Below are 24031 nucleotides of genomic sequence, written 5' to 3'. Positions count from 1 at the left end.
ACATTAAGAGAAAATCGACATAAGAAAGATTTTTCCTAGTTTCATTATATTGAAAGAAACAATGAGAGAGAGAGAGAGAGAAAAAAAAAAGGAGCTTGTTTTATCTTTTTGCATAAGAGAAGGGAATACAAATCCAAAACGCCGTTCAACTGTCTCATCCCAAGGAACTATAAAACCTAACTATACTACGTACCTTTAGACACATGCAGTATGAATATTGCAATACCTGTAATATCTGCAATGCCATAACAAATCTTTCGACCGGTGAACATGATAATAAAATATCCATGTTACCATAAAACATGGCTCAGATTGGGAAGACTGGAGTGTAAACAATATTTTGTAAGCATTGTGACATTGCGGGACAATTCATCCATAACGCGCATTTTACCCCCATTTTTTAAGTGTTGTTCTGTTTTAAGTTGAAAAAGTCCGCATTCATGACATCATAATGATGTATTGAAATCGTGTTAATAATATCAGATCATAATATTCCACGGTAACTTTGCGAACATCAATTTGAGTCACCCCATTATGATACTAATATTTTGTTATCTCACAAGAACTTACCAGAATTAATAAATATAATGAATTTAGAATTAAATAAAGTTCCATCATGGTTTAAATGTAATAAATTATCTCTTAACATAAGTAAAACTCATATTATGCATTTTCAATCATCTCATAGAAATAAAAATTTTACACAAGATATAAAAATTGATAATGTGCCTTTAGATAAAAAATAATACGTAAAATTCCTTGGTATCACAATAGACAAGCATTTATCATGGACTCCGCACATAAGCAACGTGTCTTCCTCTGTAGCTAAAGGAATTGGAATACTATGTAGACTAAAAAAAATCTTACCAGAGAAATCTCTTGTTATGATATATAATACATTGATTTTACCATATATTCACTACTGTAACCTCATTTGGGGGAATAGCTGCAAGACAACTGAAGGCTTAATCATATACTTTTATCATGTTATTTGCAAAAGAAAGCGGTTAGAATTTGTTCAAAATCTGCATATCTTTCACATACAGACCCTCTTTTTATCGTCTGAAAATATTTAAGATAAATGATATTAATACTTTACAAATAGCACTGTTTATGTATAGATATAATTACGACATGCTTCCTCCAGTATTCACGGATTTATTTTCATAAAATAACAATTTACACTCATATCCAACAAGAACATGCAATAATATTCACTTAAACAATCCCAGGACACTATTTGCACATAAAACACTGAGACATCATGGACCTGATATTTGGAATGCATTGCCAGATTCACTCAAGCTGACAAGATCATTTTATTGCTTTAAACGAACAATAAAAGAAATGCAATTAAACCAATACCTAACAAATTAAAAAAAGAAAATCATTGCCATTGTTATCATTATTTTAATTAGACATTGACGTTTATCTAGAACATGTATAAATTAAAATCTAACAACAAAACGTGTTATTTTCTAAAATTCCATGCTAAGGACCAAGCATCTCCCTCCCCCCCCCAGTCCCTCATGCACCTGCACGTTTAATGACAATATATATTAATTATTTTGGCTATATTCCAGGGTTGTTACGTTTTCCAGCTTTGCTTTTGTGACGACCCTTGCAACCATCCTATTTATTGTGTAACAGAAAATACCACTTAATGATTTTCATTTATGTAAGATATGTTTGAGGATTTATATACAAAACTATTGTTCATTATCTTGATGTCAAGTTTCAGATATGTATTTTCTTGTCCAGAACTTTGTTATGAAAAATGTTGCAAAAACCAATAAATGAAATGAAATGATTGTTTTCGAAATGAAATTTCCTGCCACTGCATTTTCGCATACAGCAAATCGCCATTTAGACACATCATCATCGCTTTATTTTACATAATCATGATTAGAGACACTCCTACAAATTGTTTAAGGAAATGGCAAGTACAAGTACGTAATCCTTCATTGGAATGAAATCTGCGCTGTCACCAAGATTTAACCAAAGGAAAAATTTTACAAAATTTTATAATAATCAAGAATAGACATAAATCACTGGGGCACGATTATGGATATAGGCTGACAAGTCAAGCCAGAAATTGGAGGTATCCGTTCACCATTGGAGAATATTTCTTAACAAAGTATTTTGCACTGCCTGAAGTATTTTCGACCTTGTTATGTTATATTTATCATATTATGTACAATTGTGAAACGGAAATCAATAAATCAAATCAAGTCTATAGTTACTGAATTTTTGAGTTCCAATCGCCAAATTGTATACCAGTTTTGTAGGTCATCTTGGATTTTTCTTTAAAACAAACAATTACGTTCCTATTTTTGCCCCAGTAAATGGACAAAGTTTAATAAATACATCTGTCACTCTGACTTTTTAGTTTATTAGTAGAAATTTATTGCAACCATTATCTACAAGTAGACAAATTCTGAAACAAAGCCTACTCCACTCGGGTCTATCAAAAGTGCCCGACCCGTTTTTCGTAAGAATGTGGAAATAATTGAATTTCATGAAAATTCCAAGATGGCCGCGAAAATGCAACTTTTTGAACCTATGGTACACTACGTGGCTCTAATAACAACAAACTCCATTAACTAGACACTGCAGGCAAATAAAAAGACCCATTTTAATGGGATAATGATTCATCCCTTAAGGCCTGGTCACATCGCCCGAGCTTTGTTGGAGCGTTCCTTTAACGGTAGGGAGAGGGGGTGAATTTCGACAACTCTCGTCACCGAGCACAAATGGGGGGGGGGGGGGGCACGGGCGTTGCTTTAGCGGAGCACCGCTGAAGCCGGCGTTGCTTTAGCGTTGGTTTAACGGTAGCGACCCTTGGTTTAGCGGTGACGCGAGCGTTGATAGAGCGGCGTTCTGCGCATGCGGGGTTGGCTCGGCGGGGGTTTAAGGTTGGTTTAGCGGCATATACCGCTTTTGACTACGGAGCTGAACGGATCGCCTCGATAGAAGTTCTGATAGATTCCAAATGGGTTCCTGGTCGATTTCTCCCCGTATTTATAGCAAAATGCCGACACCTCCATACCAACGCCAAACCAGTCATCACGGCAATGGATCGCTGCTTCAACGCCCGACACAGTTCCAGCAATCTCATGTCCGATCGTAAAACGCTTACAACCGCTCCTCCAAAGTTTGTGCAACGTTTAATCAACGCCCAGGAAAAGCTGGCGAAGCAGCGGTGGTCTAGCGTTCAAGATTTCTGCGTTGGCCTCACGAACCCAAGCGTCCACGAACTTGCGTCTAGCGGTGCCAAATTTTGACTGGGCGTTGTTGGAGCTGTAGTGAACTTTGCCGGAGCGGAAAATTGCCCGCTCCTCACCTCTCGCAATATTTTGTGCAGTTCTAAACTTTCGGAGCGATAAGAGGGACTATCAACGGTGGCCGAGCATATACGACGTTGCCTCCACGGGAGCCAACTTCTGCTAAACGGTGGTGAACGGTAACGAGCGGTGATGATTTTTTTTTCACCGCTCCAGGAATGCTCCAGCTAAGTTTTGTTGCTGTGACCAGGCCTTTTATAACTCAGTGCCGCCTTTTTTCCGGAATCTTGTTTTGGAACGATTCGAAATTTCGTTGGTAACAAGAAAAGGTTTTAAAGTCTCTGGTTGGCGGAGGTAGAGGTAATGATTGTGCGGTCGAAATGTTATCGAAAGACGTGTAACCAAAAACGGGTTTTATGAAAAATAGCCCTGAATAAATTGTTTCGAACTTAAGTTCCAGATTCATTAGATTCCTTTAATAATGGTATCTACGCCGGGAATGAGGTCTGCGTTTATTCACTCGAATGTAAACTTGAGATCGGTGTCCGCCATCTTATCTTGATACCATTCGTCGAAGGCCTCGTTCTGTGCTACAGTGAAGAATTGCTTCCAACGATAACTCACTCCTAGATGAAAAGGAGGAATGTGCATATGCATGGGAATAAACAGAACATGATTTCGATATTTGAAAACTAGGAAAAGATTTATACATGTTCATGGTGTCATGATTATTGTTTTAGGATGTATACGTCTACTGGGAAAAATATATGCATATTATAAAATGAAACTGAAAATCATCGGTGATTTTTAATAACTTCATCATAAATACAAAAGTCAAATGACCTATTTTGAAAAGTGTAGATCGAGTTCCCTCCATTAAAACATAAAAACTAAGATGATTCCTCATCCACGCATGAGTGATTAAAACAACTTGAATAATGGATGCCAAACAGATACTCGGCGGGCAGTATCTGAATTTCCAAAAGAAAATAAAACTATAGCCTCGTTCATACGTGGATACCTAGTCGGTGTAAAACTTGAAATTATGTATCGAATGAAAATTCAAAGATATTTATCTTATCACGCCCAAGTAGGCTGTTCGTGTCAGAATACCGTCGGAGGGAGCCCATTCTGAGGATATTTCAGTATATAGTGCCCGTCTGGACAGGAGATACGAGCCGGTCGGAGTGTGGACAGCAGTCGGAGTATCTATGCACAGAGTTTCTATGACCTAACGACCTCGCTTAAAACTTCCGGAGTCAAATTGCCATGTTGACATTTTGTGTAGTACATGTGCAGTGCAGTTCGAAGTAGAAATTAAGCTCTGTTGTGTGATACTAATAAGATAATGTAGACGAAAATATGGTAGGGAAAGAAACGCGGGGCAAATTGAGTAGAACAGGAGACCAAGGCTTAATAGCCATATGGAGAGAGCCTGAGACCAGTTCCGAAAGTTACTCTGACCCCCTCGATGGCCCCTGCGAGGTCATGGTAAGATGAAATCCTTTGAAATTTAATCAATGCCCAATAGAATTTTACTCCAACTAGGAACCAACGTCTGAACGAATTGGTCGGGGGAAGGTCGGAGTAAATCTGTCCAGACGGACACTACTCCGACCTTTCCTCCGACCTTACTCCGAATGGGCTTCCTCCCGACCTTATACCCCGACCTAAAGAGCCTTTGTCTGAATAAAGATAAATAACATGTTCATGATGATAGATATCTGCTCTTAGTTTTGATAATAGAAAATTGTCAAGAAATAACAAAGTTGTATTTCTTTGACATAATGTTTCAACTTCCATGATTTTATTAAAACAAATGCGGTTCTACAGATTCCCTACTATAGCATTCGCACGGATAACGAATGACCTCATGCATGGCTGATCGTCAAGAAAACGGAGTGTTGGGTATTGAAATCTATTAATTTTATGATGTTATTTTATTAAGTTATGATGAATCATCGTTAATTCTCGGTTCAGTGATCTTGGAGGGATTTTTTTTTTTTTGGGGGGGGGGGAGATAATGACCATAGTTCCAAATGTTATTGAAAAATATGCCTATGAATATTGCAACGTGACCTAGAATGATAATCAAACTTAAAAATACTGAAGTTACCTTTATTTAGGAAAGCTAATTCGCCTGAAGCTTTTACGTAGTTGACTTTTCCATTTTCCTCCAATTTCTTGAAAGTAGCTTTCTGCGAGTCAATATGGCTAAACTTTACCACTCTCTGTAGAACCTCCTCCGACAGAGGGTGACCAATGCCATTGGCGATTTTCTCAATGTATTTTGCTGGTTCCTGAATAGAGTAAGTATTATGCAAACTGTAACAAATAGGATTAGACTTTGTCTTTGTCATCAATATAAATATAACCAAACCTTTATACAATGTTTCTGTTTCTGTTATGGTAACTGCCGTAGGAACTCGATAGAATAGCTACCTGCTGGTATAAACGCCAAGCTGGCTTAACCACTTAAAGAGTCTAAGTTAATCGGGTATAGTGGCTGAGGCGTCAGAAATTACTCTCGGGTCTTTTTTTGTTTGTAAATCTAAGTGAAGACAGAGGCTGAGCGGGGATTCGAACTCAAAGCCTCATTACGATAATGAGACCAATGCTTTATCAACTAGACCACATGACACGTTACGCGATAATAAAATAAACACCCAAATTTGAATTGCCAACTGAAAAGACCGTGACTCGCGCTATATAGACGAACCCCCACCAACATGCACACACAACCCTTCCACAAACATAGAACCACGGAAATCCAGTGCGTGTGTGCTCTGTACTTGCAAAAACGTGGGTAAAATTTGGGATCCGTTTAAACCATTGTCATTCAAGCTTTGCGTTACGCCAGTCTTGAGCGATCGCAGATCGTATTCACATAAAAGCTCCAAGAAACATACATCAACATTACCCTGAATTCCATTTGTAATCAGGCCTATATCAACGATATCTATAATAGTTCCCGAGTGATTTCAGCTGCATTGGTTCATCAAATATACAACTTGCCTTCTTCAAATCCTCATAGAAAATAAAAGTGACATTCTCGTGATCTTTAAGCTCCCAGAACGTACGAACATGTACTGGCCATGGTCCCCATTGCATTTCTGTTGATAGAATAAACATAACAAAGATTAAGGTCTTTCCTAAATACCGCATCTCTGAAGAAAGAAAATAAGAACAAAGAAGTAAAAAGAAAATGTTGGTTTGTAAAGTCCCGTCGTACGCGTACACATAGTATTTGCCTAGCGTTCGTATTGGCCTATATATATATTTATATATATATATATATATATATATATATATATATATATGTTTTTTGTTATCTTACTGTAATCCTTCTGTTCTGTACCATTTGTTACCCTTTATTTACTTTGTTGTTATTACGATTTTATTTGTATGGTTTTGTTCTATTTTGTTTGTTTCAATGCATTAAAGGCCTGATGAAGGCCCTACTGGCCGAAAGCTAGCAATAAATGAGATACTTGAAGCTACGTCTAGCGTCAATGCTTGAATTATTTACGCATATACATAGAACATGACGCACTGCAACACACGTTGTGCAAAGGACCCTCTTCCTTTATATATATATATATATATATATATATATATATATATATATATATATATATATATATATATATATATATATATATGTATATATATTGTGACGGAATCGGCGGGAGGGGGTCCGCCGGCAGCTCGCTCTTGTCATGATGCCTGCTGCCGGCGGGTGTTTGCCGCGTCGATTTCCAAACTTTAGTCGCGGATCCGTTTGGCAGAGATATACTGCCGCAGTTGACACTTGCACAAGCCTCGATCCTGCCAGTACCTCCACCGATCAATCTCCAGACGGCTACACTCTTTGCTGTCAGTTCAAACAGCTCACCCGACCAAATGAATCTAGCTTGTGTAGTTAAGCTCTCTCGACGATATGCATCTGGTTCCTGTAATTTAAGATTCCTCGACCATAGGTATAGGTCCTTCTGTAGTCAAGCCCCCGCGACCATACCCATGGACTCTGCTGTACATGTAATTTCCTCCGTCGTCTGCTCCAGACTTCGAACCGTCCGTTTGTTTCAGACCAGTAACCACGTCAGTTCAGTACAGAAACCACGTCTGCTCCGTACTGCAACCACGTCTGAATTCAGTACAGCAACCATGCATGTCTGATTCCGTACTGCAACCAGGTCTGTTCAGTACAACAACCACGCCTGATTCCGTACTGCAACAACTTCTGTTCAGTACGTCAACCACGTCTGAACTCCGTACTACAACTATCGATATCTTTTCAGTACCGGAAACTACGTCTGGTTCTTCGACCATATGAATGGGTCCTTCTGCAGTCAGGCTCTCACGACCATACCCATTGGCTCTGCTCCTACTTGTAGTTTCCACCGTTGTCTGCTCCAGGCCTCCGACCGTCTGCTTCAGACCAGCAACCATCCGCTTCAGACCAATCCGTCTGCTCCGGACCACCAGCCGTCTGCTCCAGACTCCGAACCGTCCGCTCCAGACCATCCAGACTACCAAATGAGCAAGCCCTGGTATAGTCTCTTGCTGGCGTGCAAAAGACCCAACATGCAAGGAAATCTCACCACAGTCGTCGCCTAGGACTAGAAGTCCATCCTAGGTTTCCCCGTGGAAAGACATGCGAACGATCATATAGATCATTTCGTTCGCATCCGACTTTATTTATTGGATCGTGGATCCAAATCAATCTGCATACTTTACGTGCAATGTATCCCGTGGGCGCCGTATTTCAACAGATCATCGGTAAAACCTCACGAGGTCACAAACTTAACGTACTTGTCATGCTTCTGTTACAGTTAATCTCTCGTACAATTTTAGATCAGCTATAACCATGATAACTTTACTCTCCGAAATCGGATATGCATGAATGACACATCAAATTAAAGCATTTATTTAGTTCAAGCTAGTGGTAACCAAATTAAGCAGCTATATCTCTCCAGGAATTAATAATTTCACAAAAACTGTACAAAACATGCAAAACTTTCATGATTTTTTAAATCTATGTCATTATTAGCGTAGAAGCATGCATGGAATATCGCCAGCTACGACAAGAACATTATAAATCAACCAAAGATAATTTTCTAAGCACGAAATAAAAACAAGAAAGATACATGGTGTACCGTGAAACCTATTACACTGAAATAAAACCCATTTCGTGACACAACTCAAGGCTCGGCCCCTGAGCGTCATTTAACAACATCATAAACTGTAACACGTTAACAAATCATACCCATGTGTATCCAGCAATCCATTGTGTCTTTTCTCCAGATACTATAACAATACGCATAAAGGAGTCCTCACAAACTAATGTTGAGGTTTGACAAACACAACTGCTTAAGTCCACAGAAAACCCTTAAACAATTCGGCATAAAGAATAATGTCCAGGGTACATGATGACATGCCTTCTTATTTTCCGTATATCTGGAAGGCCTTAGTGTTCCAAATCGGCGTCTTCGTCCCTGTCTCTGATTAGTGGGTTGGAGGCAGATGAGTCGTACTGCCACACGTCTTTTGAAGCACCAGTGTATGGTTTGTGCCAATCTGCATGGACAATGAATGACCTCGATCTTGGAGAAAGTTGCAAGCGGAAAGTCACATCCGATAGTTTAGTAACCACCAAGTATGGTCCAAGCCATCTGGGTTGGAGCGTTGGTGCAAGGCCCTTCTCTCTAGTCTTCTTCCTCATCCACACAAACTCTCCAGGGTGAAATTTGACTGATTCAGTTGCTTTGTCATAGTGTTGCTTCTGGCGACTGGCTACATGCAGTAGACATCTAGAAGCCATGGACAATGTGCAAGTTTCATCTCGATTAGGCTTGTTGTCAAGTTTCTTGGCCGTGTAGATAGGACGTATGTCATTGTCTTCTTCTTGCCAGTCAGCTATCTCCTGTGAGCTCTGGTCAGTGATGGTTTCCAGTTGTACCTGTTCCTGAATGTCGTCATTGGTTCGTCCACACTGTCGACATGGTCGTCTTGACATACCATCTGCGTTACCATGTTTACGACCTTCTCGATGCTCAATTTCGATGTAAAATTCTGAAATTATCTCCATCCATCTGGCCATCTGTCCTTTTGGGTCTTTGAACTTGGTTAACCAGCGGAGAGAGCCATGGTCTGTTCGAACCCGGACTGGTCTTCCGCATAGGTATGGTCTAAATTGTTTCAGGAACATTACAATGGCCAAGAGTTCCTTCCGTGTAACGCAATAGTTTCTCTCTGGCCTGTTGAAAGTCTTGCTGCCATAGGCAATAACCTTTTCTTCGCCATCCTGGATTTGGGATTACACTGCATCAGCTGCATAATCACTTGCGTCCGTGTCCAGTACAAACTGTCCCTCTGGTTGTGGATAAGCAAGAATAGGTGGTGACACCAACCAATCCTTGAACTCTTGGAATGAAGCCTGACATCGATCTGTCCATTCTAACTTATGGTTCTTTTCAGTAAGGTCTTGTAGTGGTCTTGCGATGTCAGAGAAGTTTCTGATGAAACGTCTATAGTAAGATACCTGGCCGAGAAAGCTTCTAACTTCTCCAACCATGGTTGGTTCTGGCCACCTCTGAACAGCTTCCAATTCGTCCGGTTCCGTTGCTACTCCTTTTGCTGAAACCACATGTCCTAGGAAATGAACGCTGGTGTTGAATAAGTGACATTTTGATGGTTTCAGCTTGAGGCCTGCTTGGCGTAATCTCTGAAATACCACCCTCAGTCGTTCCAGTTCAGCTTCCACGGACTTGGCATGAGCTATCACATCGTCAAGATATACAAGTAGGGTATCCCATTGGAGTCCTGCTAACACACGATCCATCAATCTGCTAAAGGTTGCAGGTGCGTTTGATAACCCAAACGACATTACTTTCCAAGAGTAGAGGGCGCCATTGGCAATAAACGCCGACTTCTATTTGGCATCTTCAGTTAGTGATCCTAATGAGTCATCAATTCTAGGCAGCGGGTAGGCATCCTTAATCGTCTCTGCATTGAGTTGACGGTAGACAACACACAATCTGTGGCTGCCATCTTTCTTTTTGACCAGTACGATGTTAAATGCCCATGGTCACTGGCTCAATCAGGCCTTGAGCTAGTAGATACTTTACTTGCTCGTCTATTTCTTTCCTCTGCGTCATGGGATGTCTCCTCTGGGCTTGACGTATTGGTTTCGGAGTACCAGTATCTATGCTGTGTTGGACAAAACTGGTCTGTCCAAGATCCGACGGTCCTGTAGAGAAAACATCTGTATTTTCAACCAGCAGTTCTTTTATTAAGTTATGGCATTGGGCTGGCACTTCGTCAGTACTGCGGACAAAGAGGTCATTCAAATGTTCTGGTATGTCTTTGTTGGTATTTGTCTCATTTGGCTCGGCAAGGTTGCACATTTCCATGCTCACCTCTTCCAGCCGTGACAATGAAGCAATGACAGTGCCTGCCTGTATGATCCTTTGTTCCTCTGTTGGGTTGAACACCCAAACAGGTAGTACATCTTCATCTGCCTTTGCAACAGATCTGGCGACGATGAGTCCTTTCTTGATTAGTTCTGTTGGATTTGCAAGTGGTTCTACTAATCCATCACCTAGTGACACTTTTCTGCACTTCAAGCATTGACATTCCTCTGATCCTCTATTGAGATCCATCTGCTTGTAGTACAACACTTGTCACTGGTAGTAATTCTGTTCTTCTGATTTCCTCTATCTGGTCAAACACTTTCTCTCCAATGAGAGTGTTGGTAGCTCCATTGTCAACCCAACCAGTCATGTTAATTCTTGTCCATTTACTTTGCCTTGAAGGTAAATCCCTTCTCTCTTGGTATCTAGAGTCGCCCCGACTGTGGTTTGTTCCTCTTTCTTTTGTCCTCTTGTTCCTATTTTCTCTTGTCCATCTGGAGTCGCTCCGACTCTGGTTTGTTCCTCTTTTTCTTGTTCTCTTGTTCCTCTTTTCTCTTGTCCATCTAGAGTCGTTCATACTCTGGTTTGTTCCTCCTTCTCTCTTATATTGTTCGTCATTTTCCTTTCGGGTACTTGAAAAGATGCAGTTCCTCGTTTCATTTTCTTTGGATATGGGCAGTTTTTCCTCCAATGCCCCAATCCATTGCAGTTGAAACACCTTTGTTCCTCTTGTTCATCAATCTTTGATTTATTTGGTTCCTCTCTTTTTTCTTGTGGCTCTACGCCATCCGTTCTTGATTCATGATTCTTGGTCCTGATTTTTGTTTCCTTTGTCTTGTCTCTTTCATCCAAGGCGTCTATGACAGCCTTTACTATCTTGTCGATAGTTGGATTCCTTGGTTGATGTTCCCGCACTGCTGCAACTTCACACTCCTGCTCTTCCAGAGCTCGGCTGTACCTTGTTGTCCGCTTCACTTCATTCCTCTGACCCTCCATTCTCAAAAAGGCCTCTGTGTTTAAAGCAGCTTCCACATCATCATCCAATGTGCGAGGTTGAGCACGGAACAATCCCCCTCTTATTTCTGGTGTTACTATGGCATCTAGGAAATGCCCTCGGGCAAGCCGATCTTGCTCCTTTCGTCAAATTCGGGATATGCCAATCCACACAGCTCCCGTATTCTTTGTCCTATTTCCTGGAGACTTTCCTTTGGTTGGCGAAGACGTTGCCTCAACTCCGCCAGGTATACCTCAGCTTTGCCTCCTAGGCCAAACCTGTTTCTGAGCCTGTATACCAACTCGTCGTATGTCAACACCACTCCAGGTTGCTGGGTCAACAACTTCACACCAGAGCCCCTCAGACTTGCAGCAAGAAACTGAACTGCTTCCCTTTTTTGTCCATCCGTTTACTCCAGCACAGGCCTCAAAGTGATGCAAATAATCTTCGACAGGTGTCCGTCCATCAAATCTGTCCGGTACCAGATGTGGTCGTCTGCCAATCATAGCATCAAAATTAGCCATCCTTAATATGTGGGGAAAAACTGTGGGGATGTAAAATGAACACCAGGTCTTGCAGGAGACGATCGTTTCATCTGCTCTCTGGGCGTTGAGCTGAATCCAGCCTGCTTTGCCCCTTCCATCTGTGAGTCATACCTTGGTCCTCTATCCGTTTGTCCACTCACAGTTGGGGGAATATCATGTCCACTGGATTCTGCACCGGGTGCTTGCCTTATGGACAATCTTAACTGCTCCATCATTTGGTCAATTTCAGTTATGCTCCTCTCTAAGTGCGTCATCATCTCTCATTGCGTCGGTCGATGCTGCATATTTCCTTGCTGTGCCATTGTCACTGGATCCCACTTCTGACACCACGTTTGACGGAATCGATGGGAGGGGGGTCCGCCGGCAGCTCGCTCTGGTCAGGATGCCTGCTGCTGGCTGGTGTTTGCCGCGTCGATTTCCAAGCTTTAGTCGCGGATCCGTTTGGCAGAGATATACTGCCGCAGTGTACCACCGCCAATCAATCTCCAGACGGCTACACTCTTTGCTGTCAGTTCAAACAGCTCACCCGACTACATGAATCTAGCTTGTGTAGTTAAGCTCTCTCGACGATATGCATCTGGTTCCTGTAATTTAAGATTCCTCGACCATAGGTATAGGTCCTTCTGTAGTCAAGCCCCCACGACCATACCCATGGACTCTGCTGTGCATGTAATTTCCTCCGTCGTCTGCTCCAGACTTCGAACCGTCCGTATGTTTCAGACCACGTCAGTTCAGTACAGAAACCACGTCTGCTCCGTACTGCAACCACGTCTGAAATGCATGTCTGATTCCGTACTGCCACCAGGTCTACCAGCCGTCTGCTCCAGACTCCGAACCGTCTGCTCCAGACCAACCAGACTACCAAAAGAGCAAACCCTGGTATAGTCTCTTGCTTGCTTGCAAAAGACCCAACAAACAAGGAAATCTCACTACAGTCGTCGCCTAGGACTAGAAGTCCATCCTATGTTTCCCCGTGGAAAGACATGCGAACGATCATATAAATCATTTCGTTCGCATCCAACTTTATTTATTGGATCGCGGATCCAAATCAATCTGCATACTTTACGTGCAATCCACCACGTGTGCGCCGTATTTCAACAGATCATGGACAAAGCCTCACGATGCCACAAACTTAACGTACTTTTGCATTAATTATACAATTTATGTTACAGTTAACCTCTGGTACAATCTTAGATCAGCTATAACTTTACTCTCCGAAATCGGATATGCATAAATGACATATCAAATTAAGGCATTTATTTAGTTCAAGCTAGTGGTAACCAAATTAACCAGTTAAATCTCTCCAGGAAATAATAATTCCACAAAAACTGTACAGAACATGCAAAACTTTCATGTTTTTTATCTACGCCATATTAGCGTAGAAGCATGCATCGAACAGCTTTGGCAACTCTTTTATTTAAATATTTTGTGAAAGAAATGGATGAAGAGAACAATGGTAGGCGTAGCTTAAATCAAGGCTCCCCTGAGCTATCTTTGGTGATGCCGAAAAATTGTCTCTGCCGGGAATCGAACCCGGGCCCCCCAGCTTTGAACGCCAGTACCTTAACCACTAGACCACAGAGACGGGTTCGTGGCTAAGGCGACCCCGATCCGATTGACCGTCAGATTTCCTTTGTCGGGTGTAGGGGGGTTTTGAACAATGACAAGCCACCATGCCTCAGCTGGATCAAAGCTATTGCTTTGATACAGTACACGTCTGGGAGAAAGTATACACATGTGTGAAATTATACATGTACAACAGCTTTGGCAACTCTTTTATTCAAATATTTTGTGAAAGAAATGAATGATGAGAATAATGGTAGGCGTAGCTTAAATCAAGGTTCCCCAGAGCTATCTGCCCTTTGGAAAAATTGTACATGTAGAATTTCACACACGTGTATACTTTATTTCATACGTGTACTGTATCAAAGCAATAGCCTTGATACAGCTAAGGCATGGCGGCTTGGCATTGTTTTAAACCCACCTACACCCGACAAAGGAAATTATAATTGGTATAGTGTCGAAAATCTGTCTATCTGACGGTCAGTCGGTTCGGGTCGCCCTAGCCACTAACCAGTCTCTGTGGTCTAGTGGTTAAGGTACCGGCGTTCGAAGCTGGTGGCTCAGGTTCGATTCCCGGCAGAGACATTTTTTCTGCATCACCAATTTTTCCAAAGGACAGATAGCTCTGGGGAACCTTGATTTAAGCTACGCCTACCATTGTTCTCTTTATCCATTTCTTTCACAAAATATTTAAATAAAAGAGTTGCCAAAGCTGTTGTACATGTATAATTTCACACACATGTATAATTTCACACACATATACATGTATATATATATATAATGAAGGTCTTGCGTCGGTTGTGGTAGTATAAAGCAAAATACAAGATGAATAAAACAACCGTAGAGAGAAAAGTTGATCAAATTTTCGCCCATAGGGCATCATCAGGAAATGATTAATTTATTAGTCAACAGCACCAATATATATATATATATATATATATATATATATATATATATATATATATATATATATATATATATAGGCCAATAAGAACGATAGGCATATACTATGTGTACGCGTACGACGGGACATCACAAACCAACCTTTTCTTCATTTATCATGTTCATATGGTCAGTGATATTTCTGCTATGTTTGGGATAATCTAGAGTAAGGAATATTCAAAGTTCGTAAAGATAAGCTAAAGATCCTGCATTATCCAGCATTTTCTCTTGTGTTCCATCTCCTTAACTCCAGTCTTGATTTCAGCTTCAGCTGATTGATAAGCACTTAAGCCGTTTATGATAATGATGCAAGCTTGATAAAAATCGCGAAATCAGTAAAAGAATAATTTTACATATGATATTCCTGAACTACAACAACAACAACAACAACATATCAGATCAAAGCAGTAATGATAACAGGGGCGGATTGACTAGTTGAGGCAGTGATGTGTAAAACAATTTTGCCAGGCAAGCAAAAAGTGGGTCTTGGGTTCCAGGCCCTTTGTCCATCATTCGCCCTGAATAATGATGAACCATTATGACTTCAAATGGATGGGAATAAGGCCCAATTCCAATCAAACAGAGAAAATAAATACATTATGAATATTATACAATCTTATCACGTAATTGAGATCAAATGGGGGTAATTACTGCCATCGACAAACTCTTCAATCGCCTTTTCCATGGTCAGTGGCCTTTCTGGAAACTTCCCGAAGAATTGGAACCATGATACTATCAAATCCTTGGGATTTCGGGCAAGGTAGACGATCTGTATGGTATTTTCAAGGCATGAGAAACAACAACATGAGTCAAAGTTATATTTCGTTCCACATTTGTATAATAATAATGATTCAGTTTTCTATATTGCCTTTTCCCCGAGATACATAGCGATTTGAGATGCCACATTCCTAGTTAGCCAGGGTCAGCCATCCTCCGGACCACCGTCCACATGTGATCAAATCTGGGGTGACCGGACCGGACTTGGATAAATCGCATTGCCGTATAGATCCTCGAGGATCCGTGCTTATAACTGGGGCTTTTTTCTGACTGGGAATGCGTACGCATTTATTCGGACACATATTTAACGCAGTCTTCTAAAGTCAAATATTTGAATTGGGACATTCTTTCCGAAGCAATTGAAAAGGTGACACCGTAATTTACATCCATGATTAATGTGATAGACCATTTACTACCTTACCATTATTCAAAAAGCGTTTGTTTCGGGATGACTGGTCGACCAATGAGGTAATTACAAAGCAATCATTGGCTCTACCCACTGATCAATTTCCAAGCATGTGTACTTCAGGTTCAAACTTTTCAGCAAAAATGAAATCTTACAAGACAAACCTTAGATTTGAGGATGTCACGTGGTAAAAGATCAAACTGCAGATGCGTGAGCATGGCTCTTGGGGAGGGCGCCCTCTCGATAACGTCTAAGAACGGGGACATGTCAAGAGGGTGAAGCTTCTCTTCTTCCTTGGTTTGGGGGAAACGTTGATCTAAGTTGATCATCTCTACAGTATTGCAGTATAGAGATCGGTCTATTTTGTCTGGGTCACCACCGCTGAGGATAAGGCCAATAATCTCCATCATCCAATGTGTACCTATTGATCAAAGTGGCAAGGTCGTAGTTTTTAAATGCTGCTTCATAACTTTCGCAATGAAATACGATGTGCATGGCTTTTTTTTTTATAAATCACTATTGGAAATAGGGTAACGAGATTCATTGAATGGGCGAATATACCTGTAGTGTTCGTTGCCTATATATCTTAGCTTATAATAGTAATATGTAATAATGTGAGAAATTAGTAATTCGTTTGTATAAATGAATCTGACCTCAGAGCGCTGTAACTTTAGGCAGCCATAACGAGGGGCGAAATTCTTTTCCTACGACTGTTCGACCTTTGTATCTTTAATTACCTTTGAATTAGGCTACAAGACTTTGACTGGTAGTTTGTTGGCAGTCTTGGTTCAATTTTTATTTCAAATTAAGTTAATTCTCGCATATTTTGGGGATTCGAACCCTCAAACTTGTCATTGTAAGCGTGAGGATATTTTTGCCACGCTTTCCAGTTGCTCGAGCCTTTGCCATAATTTACAGCCTCGTGCTTAGGAATATAATTAATAATATGGACCATGTGTAGCGCAGCTACTATATTAATATACTCTACTGCCTTTAACATCTAGTATCATAATCATTATTACCACGGCTGTAGCCGAGCCGCCATACAGGCGCTCAAGCTTTTGAGGAATTTCTTCCTACTGGGTATACCCAATCCCATTCATCTCACCTGGGTTGAGTGCAGCACAATGTGGGTATTTTTCTTGTTGAACGAAAACACGCCATGGGTGGGAATCGAACCCACGCCCCCGGGGGGGGCACTCGACCAAAAAAGTGGTAGGGGTGTGCCGCGGGCGAGACAAAAAAACGGGGGCCTTGGAGCGGGCTCATTGTAAAAAGGAGGGTCCTCGGAACGGGCTTCAGAACTACAAATGTTTGTGAAAACGGGGGTCCTTGGAACGGGTCGCCTGCGTGCGAGTGCGTATGCATCCCTATGGAACGTACTTGCAGCTAGCCCGGCGGCACGACTGACGGGCGCGCTAGCGCAGAGGCGATGGTCGGACAGCGAGCTGCGGCCGCTTTTCACCAAAATTGCGACCGGAACGGCGTCACGGAAAATATGCGAAGCCCTGGAGCGGAATTTTGTCTTCTTTTTTCTCGAGAAGAAGAAAATGCTATGCTCTGGAGCGGCTTTCTTTGTTCTTTTTCTCAATAAGTCAAAAATGCTATGCCTCGGAACGGAAATTTGAGTGTAAAAATGGGGGTCCCCTCCGCGGCACATACCCACTATGCATTACATACTGAGTGCCCCCCCCCCCCCGGGCCCACGCCCCTCAGATTGAAAGACGAGAGCCGTAAGCACAAGACCACGACGTCCCACACGATTTGGTGTCTTTAACAAAATAAAACCTATTTTGGCACCTGGAAGAAAAGTTTGTAGAAAAAAATCTCTCTCTCCTTACCGGCTTTGGGAAAAGTCACAATCCAGATGTCATCGTCTCGTACTTGAAAAGACTTAAGTCGATCAATACTGGAATCTAGGACGATGTTGGGATACACTATTCCCTTGTATTCATGCTGACCCTTAAAGTAGGGAATGTTCCCCGTGTCCTCCATATGAAGGGAGTTGCTCTGAAAGGGATAATGAAGCGAATTGAAATCACCAGGAAGGCAGAAGTAATCCACGTTTTTATCGGCCAGTTCGTAGACAAAATCTTAACATGAACATGTGATGTTCATTGCGGAAGGAATCTTAAACTCGTTGCATGATATTAAAATTATTGGACGATTGCTTGACAGTGAACCCTAAGGAGAATGGACAGGGCTATTGATCATATGGGCGCCGACATTTAGTGTTTATCTACTTGAATAAAGGTTGTAGACAGGTCTTCATCGGGGGGGGGGGGAGATTTTAAATCGGCCAATGAACGTATTTGTCGGTTGATAGATAGTGTTTTTGGCATATCCGTCAGTTTTTAAAATTATTGTCTCCTTCTTTAAGAACAACCAGAATTTTTTATACATTATTTTGTCTGAAAAATAGACCCACAAAACAATGCTTGTATTTCCATAATTTCATTAAATAAACGTGTTTTCGCCGGTTTCCCACAGAAGCTATCGCATGGTTAACAAAAGACTTCATGAATGGCTGATCGTCAACAAAACGGAGTGTCGAGTGAGTTTGAACGCTAGCCTGTAAAACCTCTTCATTTTATGAAATTATTGAAATTCAAGCCTTATTTCAAATAACCAGAACTTTCTTATTTCTTGACCATTTTCTGTAATTGAGGTATCAAATTAAAGAGCAGATATTGAACTTTTTAGAAATGTGATTTTCTTTTTGAAACCCAGATACAGCCCGCCAAATGACTTTTTGGTATCCTTTCTTCAAATTGTTTTTGCTCACTCATGCGTGAATGAGGAATAATCTAAGTAATATCGGATGAAAGAGAAGATTCTAAGCTTTACATTGGTAGGTCATTTGTCTATTGTATTTGTGATTAAGTTATGATAAATCATCGATAAATCTCGGTTTCGTTTTTTGTGGGACGCACTGTAAAGCCCTTCAGGTCATAAGCCATAGGAATCCATTGCCTTTTGCTTTTAAATCGTACACCTTCAGGTGAATTCACGCACCCTATAATTCTACTTTCTTTACCCAATTCGCATTATAAGATAGACATACGGTATGCAAGTCATGTAGAGGGCTGTATCAAGAGACATGAACGTGGATTCACCCACTTTCGTCTTAAATATAAATAGTGGCAAAGAAAAGGAAAGCTTAATTTTACCTTTTATGCAGAAAAGGAAGAGGTCAAAATTGGCTAAACGGCGATCGGAGTGAAAAACCTAAAAGACATACCAATATATCTTGTAGTTGTATAGATACACGTAGTTAGTGTATTTTAATGGTTGTAAAAAATATATGTCAATAAAATGATGCCCTTTGGATAGTAAACATTGTAAGCATCTAAAAGGCCCTAAAACCTGGCATAGATATAGGCCTCGTTCAAGGGCGGAAATCTCTCCCCAAAGGTAGGGGACCAGTGGCTGGAAAATTTGACAAGCAAAAAAAAAAAGGTCATCACCTCAAATTTAAATTCGACATTAATAAATTTGACAATCAAAAAAAAAAAAAAAGGTTATCACCCAAAAAGTAAGGTCATCTCGTCCAAAATACATTTATTTCGATTTTTTTTCGATTTTGAATGATGTATTTCTTTCCATCATAAAAGACAAAAAATAGAAGGGGGACAATTGATATTGTGTCCCCACTACTATTTTGGGTAGGGGGACGCGTCCCCCCCTGCCCCCCCCCCTGGGATTTCCGCCCATGGCCCCGTTGCAAAAAAATAGCAATAAGCATGTGTGTGATAAATCCCAACGTTTAGCATATATGTACTACAAATGTTATATCCCTGCATCACGAGAGTATGGTTATAATACGCCAGTTTATGACTTTTGAATATTGTGATAAATTTGTTCATCGACCAATAAAACATCCTTTGAATGCGCTGGCGTGGGGGGGGGGGGCATAATCCGCCTAGCATCTTTGGGGAAGCGGAGATAATTTGTAAAACAAATATAGGCATACCCTATAAAGTGTACGATGAGTTACTGATGACATTGACCAAATCAATGCAATTGATGAAACACAGAGGCAAGTTAGGACAGCAATAGTTACCACACACTTCACAATTTCATCCATAACAATCTCATAAATATTAAAAAAATTAATTTTGCTCAAAATTTTGAATGTTGCATCATCTCCCAATATAATCTTAAAGATTATTCAAAATCTTCCTTTTTTCCTTTTAATTTGCATCCTTGTAATATTTCCGTGTCTTTTTTTTGGGGGGGTGGGGGAGTCTATATTGTGGCCTGTGATGGCCTAAAATCATTTCATAAAGCACCTTCAATCCAGATAATGGTGATCCTTTTTTATTATTCCATTCTCACCTTTAACCAGTGAGCAAATGAGTTTTCATTGAAAAAACATGGACTGTTTAATACGTATATGCTCTTTATAATTCTTTTTTCTTCTACAGTTTAATTTATCGATGACCCTTTCAAGGCTCTCCCACTACGCTCGCTTGCTGCATTTCTCCAACAATTTCACACCCCTTGGAAGACGATTTTGGTCGTCATTCTGTCTTCTAGCTATTCAAAATTTGCACGCTCACTTCGCTCACTCGCATATATTATAATTTTCTTATTTTTCATCCGATTTTGATGAAATTTTCAGCACTATGCTAGTTTGATTTTTCTCTATATTTATTCGAGTCAGCATTTTCCTGGGGTGGACTTGACCTTTAAGTGAAATGTATTACTTTATATCCCAACAAATCCATTACAATATAGCCATCGAAAAAATTGTGATAGACCTTTAACTAAAAGATGATAGAATAATATAATGTACTCATTTACAGTATATTCATACGTATAAATTACCCATGATGTGATAATTACCTACCAATTGAAAGAATTTTTGGACATGTTATTTTGCCTTCCAACTACTGAAAATTTGCTCGCTCGCTTCGCTTGCATATCAATATTAACTGTAAAAATCATGACAGATTTTTAACTGAAATATGATAGTATAATGTTCACATTTACAGTGTATGCCCGTGATGTGATGATTATACGCGACTTGAAAGAGGTTTTTGGACACCATTTTGACTTCCAGCTACTGAAAATTTGCTCGCTCGCTTCGCCCGCTCTCATATTATTATTAACTTATCATTATCAGCCATCGAAAAAAAATCGTTATAGGCCTTTCACTGGAAGATGGTAGTATTATGTACACTGTTATGTACCCGCGTATACATAGCTCTTGGTGTAGGGGTGTCCCAAAAAAATTGAATTTTCATGTCAATATATTGCTATCGTGCCCCACTGCTCGGACCAGATTTCCCCCAGTGGTGTTATAGTAACTTGCATGTAACCCACGACTGTGATTGACTATTCATCATCGTAACCATCATTAACATGGGAGTTGCTATACTGAAAGGCAAAGTTTATACAATATAAAGTTTTATTTGGTACGGCGAAGGTTGGCATTACGTCGAAAGTAATACCTTGGTCACATTTGCTCTACGGCGGCCGTAACATTTTATGTACCAGCTACATATAGGTGGTTTGTATAAAATGAATAAAACGGCTGTTTTCGACTCGCCGTACGGCCGCCGTAGAGCAAATGTGACCGAGGTATAATAATCACAATGATTTTCTTTGTGATGACGTCATCATTTGGGGAAAAAAATATATTTTACTCCATTACAAGAAAAATCCACTTGATACGTGATTCCATTTTTGTAGCCAGGCGACACAAAGAAATACCCTGTCATAGCTTGTACGGTACTTCCTTCAGCAAGAAATTTACCCACGTTGCCATGGTTGTGCTCCACTCAATTCAGGCGAGGTGAATGGGTACCCGACAAGATGCACTTGAATGCACTGAGCGCTGAAAGGCAGCTCGAGCTACAGCCAGGACGGTAATAATGACAACAACAATGCGCCCAAGAATGATAATAATAATTGGCATTTATATAGCGCTTTATCAATCTACGACTGTTCAAAGCGCTTCACAATTATTTTTACCCGGTCACTGGATTCATAGCATTCCAAGCAGCCTGTTAGGCGCAAACTTGCTAAACCAACCACAATGACGGTTGTTTCCTACCGGTACCCAATTAGCACCTGTGTGAGAGTGACAAATGTGGATTGACGCCTTGTCAAAGGGCGCTAGGCCATGGTGGGATTCGAACACACGACCCTCTGATTACAAGGCGAGAGTCAGAACCGCTACACCACGGCGCTTCCACGCTTCCAAGAATAGACTATTTCTAGATAAATGGCGCTATATATAACTGGCTATTATTAATATTATTATTATTATATTATTATCATTATTATTATTGTTATCATCATCATTATTATTCGTCTTCTTTTCGTATATATATATATATAATATTCATACCTTGGTCTGCTCGGTATGCAACCTTTGGTTTCACACGGTCGGCGATCTTCAGATAGACACGTCAGGCATTGAGCACTCTTGGAAACCTCAACCAGTCTTATACCAAGTGAATGAAGAGAACCTTAAATAAAGTTTTCCCAGAGCTATCTCCCCTTTGGAAACATAAAAAAAAAGCTTAAAGAATCGTCAATATTTTATCACGCTCATTTCGTAAGTCCCAATTTTGTGATTTGCCTCATACCCCAAAATTAATATCAAACTTAATTAAGACAGGAGAGGCGGTGGGGGCGGTAGCCCCCCCCCCCTTAAAAAAGGCGAAGAGAGAAAAGGGAAGAAGGGTATAGCTTTATTGTTTTTCTTTTTTTTTTGTAAAAAGAATGTAAACCTAAACGAGGCGCTATTCTCTCTCTTTTAGGTCAGGATATAATAAAATAAAAAAAAACAGCTCACGCTTCGCGCTCGCATTACACAGATGAATTACGTATCCTTTTCATTAATTCCTACAAAAAGTCCTCAAAATTTTCCCTTTCTGGTAAGTATATCAACAATTTCCGCTCACCCGTCCTGATTGCATTAATTCCTCAGATACGTATCCGATCGTGATATTACATCTCCCTAAAATGTAACGATTGCAGGTCTCAACACCAATAATTTTCAGCTCGCGCTTTGCGATCGCATTAATTGTTTAGATATACATCATGTTAATGATTACAAAAAGTGCTTAGAATTTTCATTAAGATCTTAATATTTTAGAAATAGGCTGGTGCTTTGCCTTCGTATAAGGTCGATCTATTACTAAGATACCTATCATCTCTTTCCTAAAGAAGGGTCTTTTACATGTTCGTTTTTCAGGTCTGAATATCAATAATTTTCAGCTCGCGCTTAGCGCTCGCATTCATTGTTTACTTTAGATACGAACCCTGTTCATAATTAGAAAATAAAAACAAAAACGTAATATATTCCGTCTCAACGTCTTGATATTAAAAAATATTCACACTCGCATTGATTTTACGTTTTATTTTGACAGGTTGAGTTCAGAATATGTACATATGTATGTATAAACCCCTCAAAAAAGTTCTGCAACTCAAGTTTGAAGGGTAATAAATTTATTATTATGCCATCACCATACGCCTACTATGTGGTATCATTAAAAAGCATGATTATTGGTCTATCCAATGATGTGTCATTTGTAATGCTAATATTATCATGAAATGCAAAGGCTTGATAAATAAGCAGCAATGTCATAAACTTAATGTTGCAAATTAATTTCTAAGCCTGAATCTCCAATTGTTTCGAGGATGGACTGAGTTTGAATGATACTGTTGTACTGATGCGTAAAAGTCCACACATGATGTATACTCATGGTAACGGATTGAATGTGTTAGGAATAATGTTGATCCCTGTCATTTCAAAAAGTTTAAGATGTTGAATTTACAAAAGATGAGAATGTTGGTTCCATTGTTGTTGAACATTTCAAATTTATGAAAGCTTTTACTTCAAGCAAACACTAAATCATGCAAAGAGTCGATACACATCTCTTCAACAACACAAACCATTCCTTTCAACTGTAATAAAACACTAATGAAAACACCCAAACCTTCACTGTCACCTGCATCCTAGGCAGAATTGTTAAGAAATGGAGAAAACAATGCAATTTGCAACATTTCATTTCTGACTTTGCCCTTTATTCAGGGTAATTGCACATTTCATGATCACAACAAATGGCAAATCCAATGATAGCAGTTTC

At 40.2% G+C, this 24031-nt stretch overlaps 1 protein-coding gene across 1 annotated transcript; it reads right to left on the bottom strand.

Annotated features, from left to right (window-relative positions):
- Positions 1 to 1276: 1276 nt before the first annotated feature.
- Positions 1277 to 19165, bottom strand: LOC129278345 (sulfotransferase 1C4-like). Its single transcript, XM_064110292.1, has 7 exons — positions 19097 to 19165; positions 17768 to 17936; positions 16091 to 16347; positions 15395 to 15512; positions 6300 to 6397; positions 5401 to 5584; positions 1277 to 3910 (listed from the first exon to the last, which is right to left on the bottom strand). Exons 2-7 carry the CDS (start codon positions 17919 to 17921, stop codon positions 3801 to 3803), a joined length of 921 nt encoding a protein of 306 aa, XP_063966362.1. The 5' UTR covers positions 17922 to 17936; positions 19097 to 19165; the 3' UTR covers positions 1277 to 3800.
- Between the last annotated feature and the right edge of the window lie 4866 nt (positions 19166 to 24031).

Source organism: Lytechinus pictus, chromosome 15, assembly GCF_037042905.1.
Source record: "Lytechinus pictus isolate F3 Inbred chromosome 15, Lp3.0, whole genome shotgun sequence".
NCBI classification, from domain to species: Eukaryota; Metazoa; Echinodermata; class Echinoidea; order Temnopleuroida; family Toxopneustidae; genus Lytechinus; species Lytechinus pictus.
Note: the sequence above shows the minus strand (reverse complement) of the source record. Positions and strands in the feature narration are given on the sequence as shown.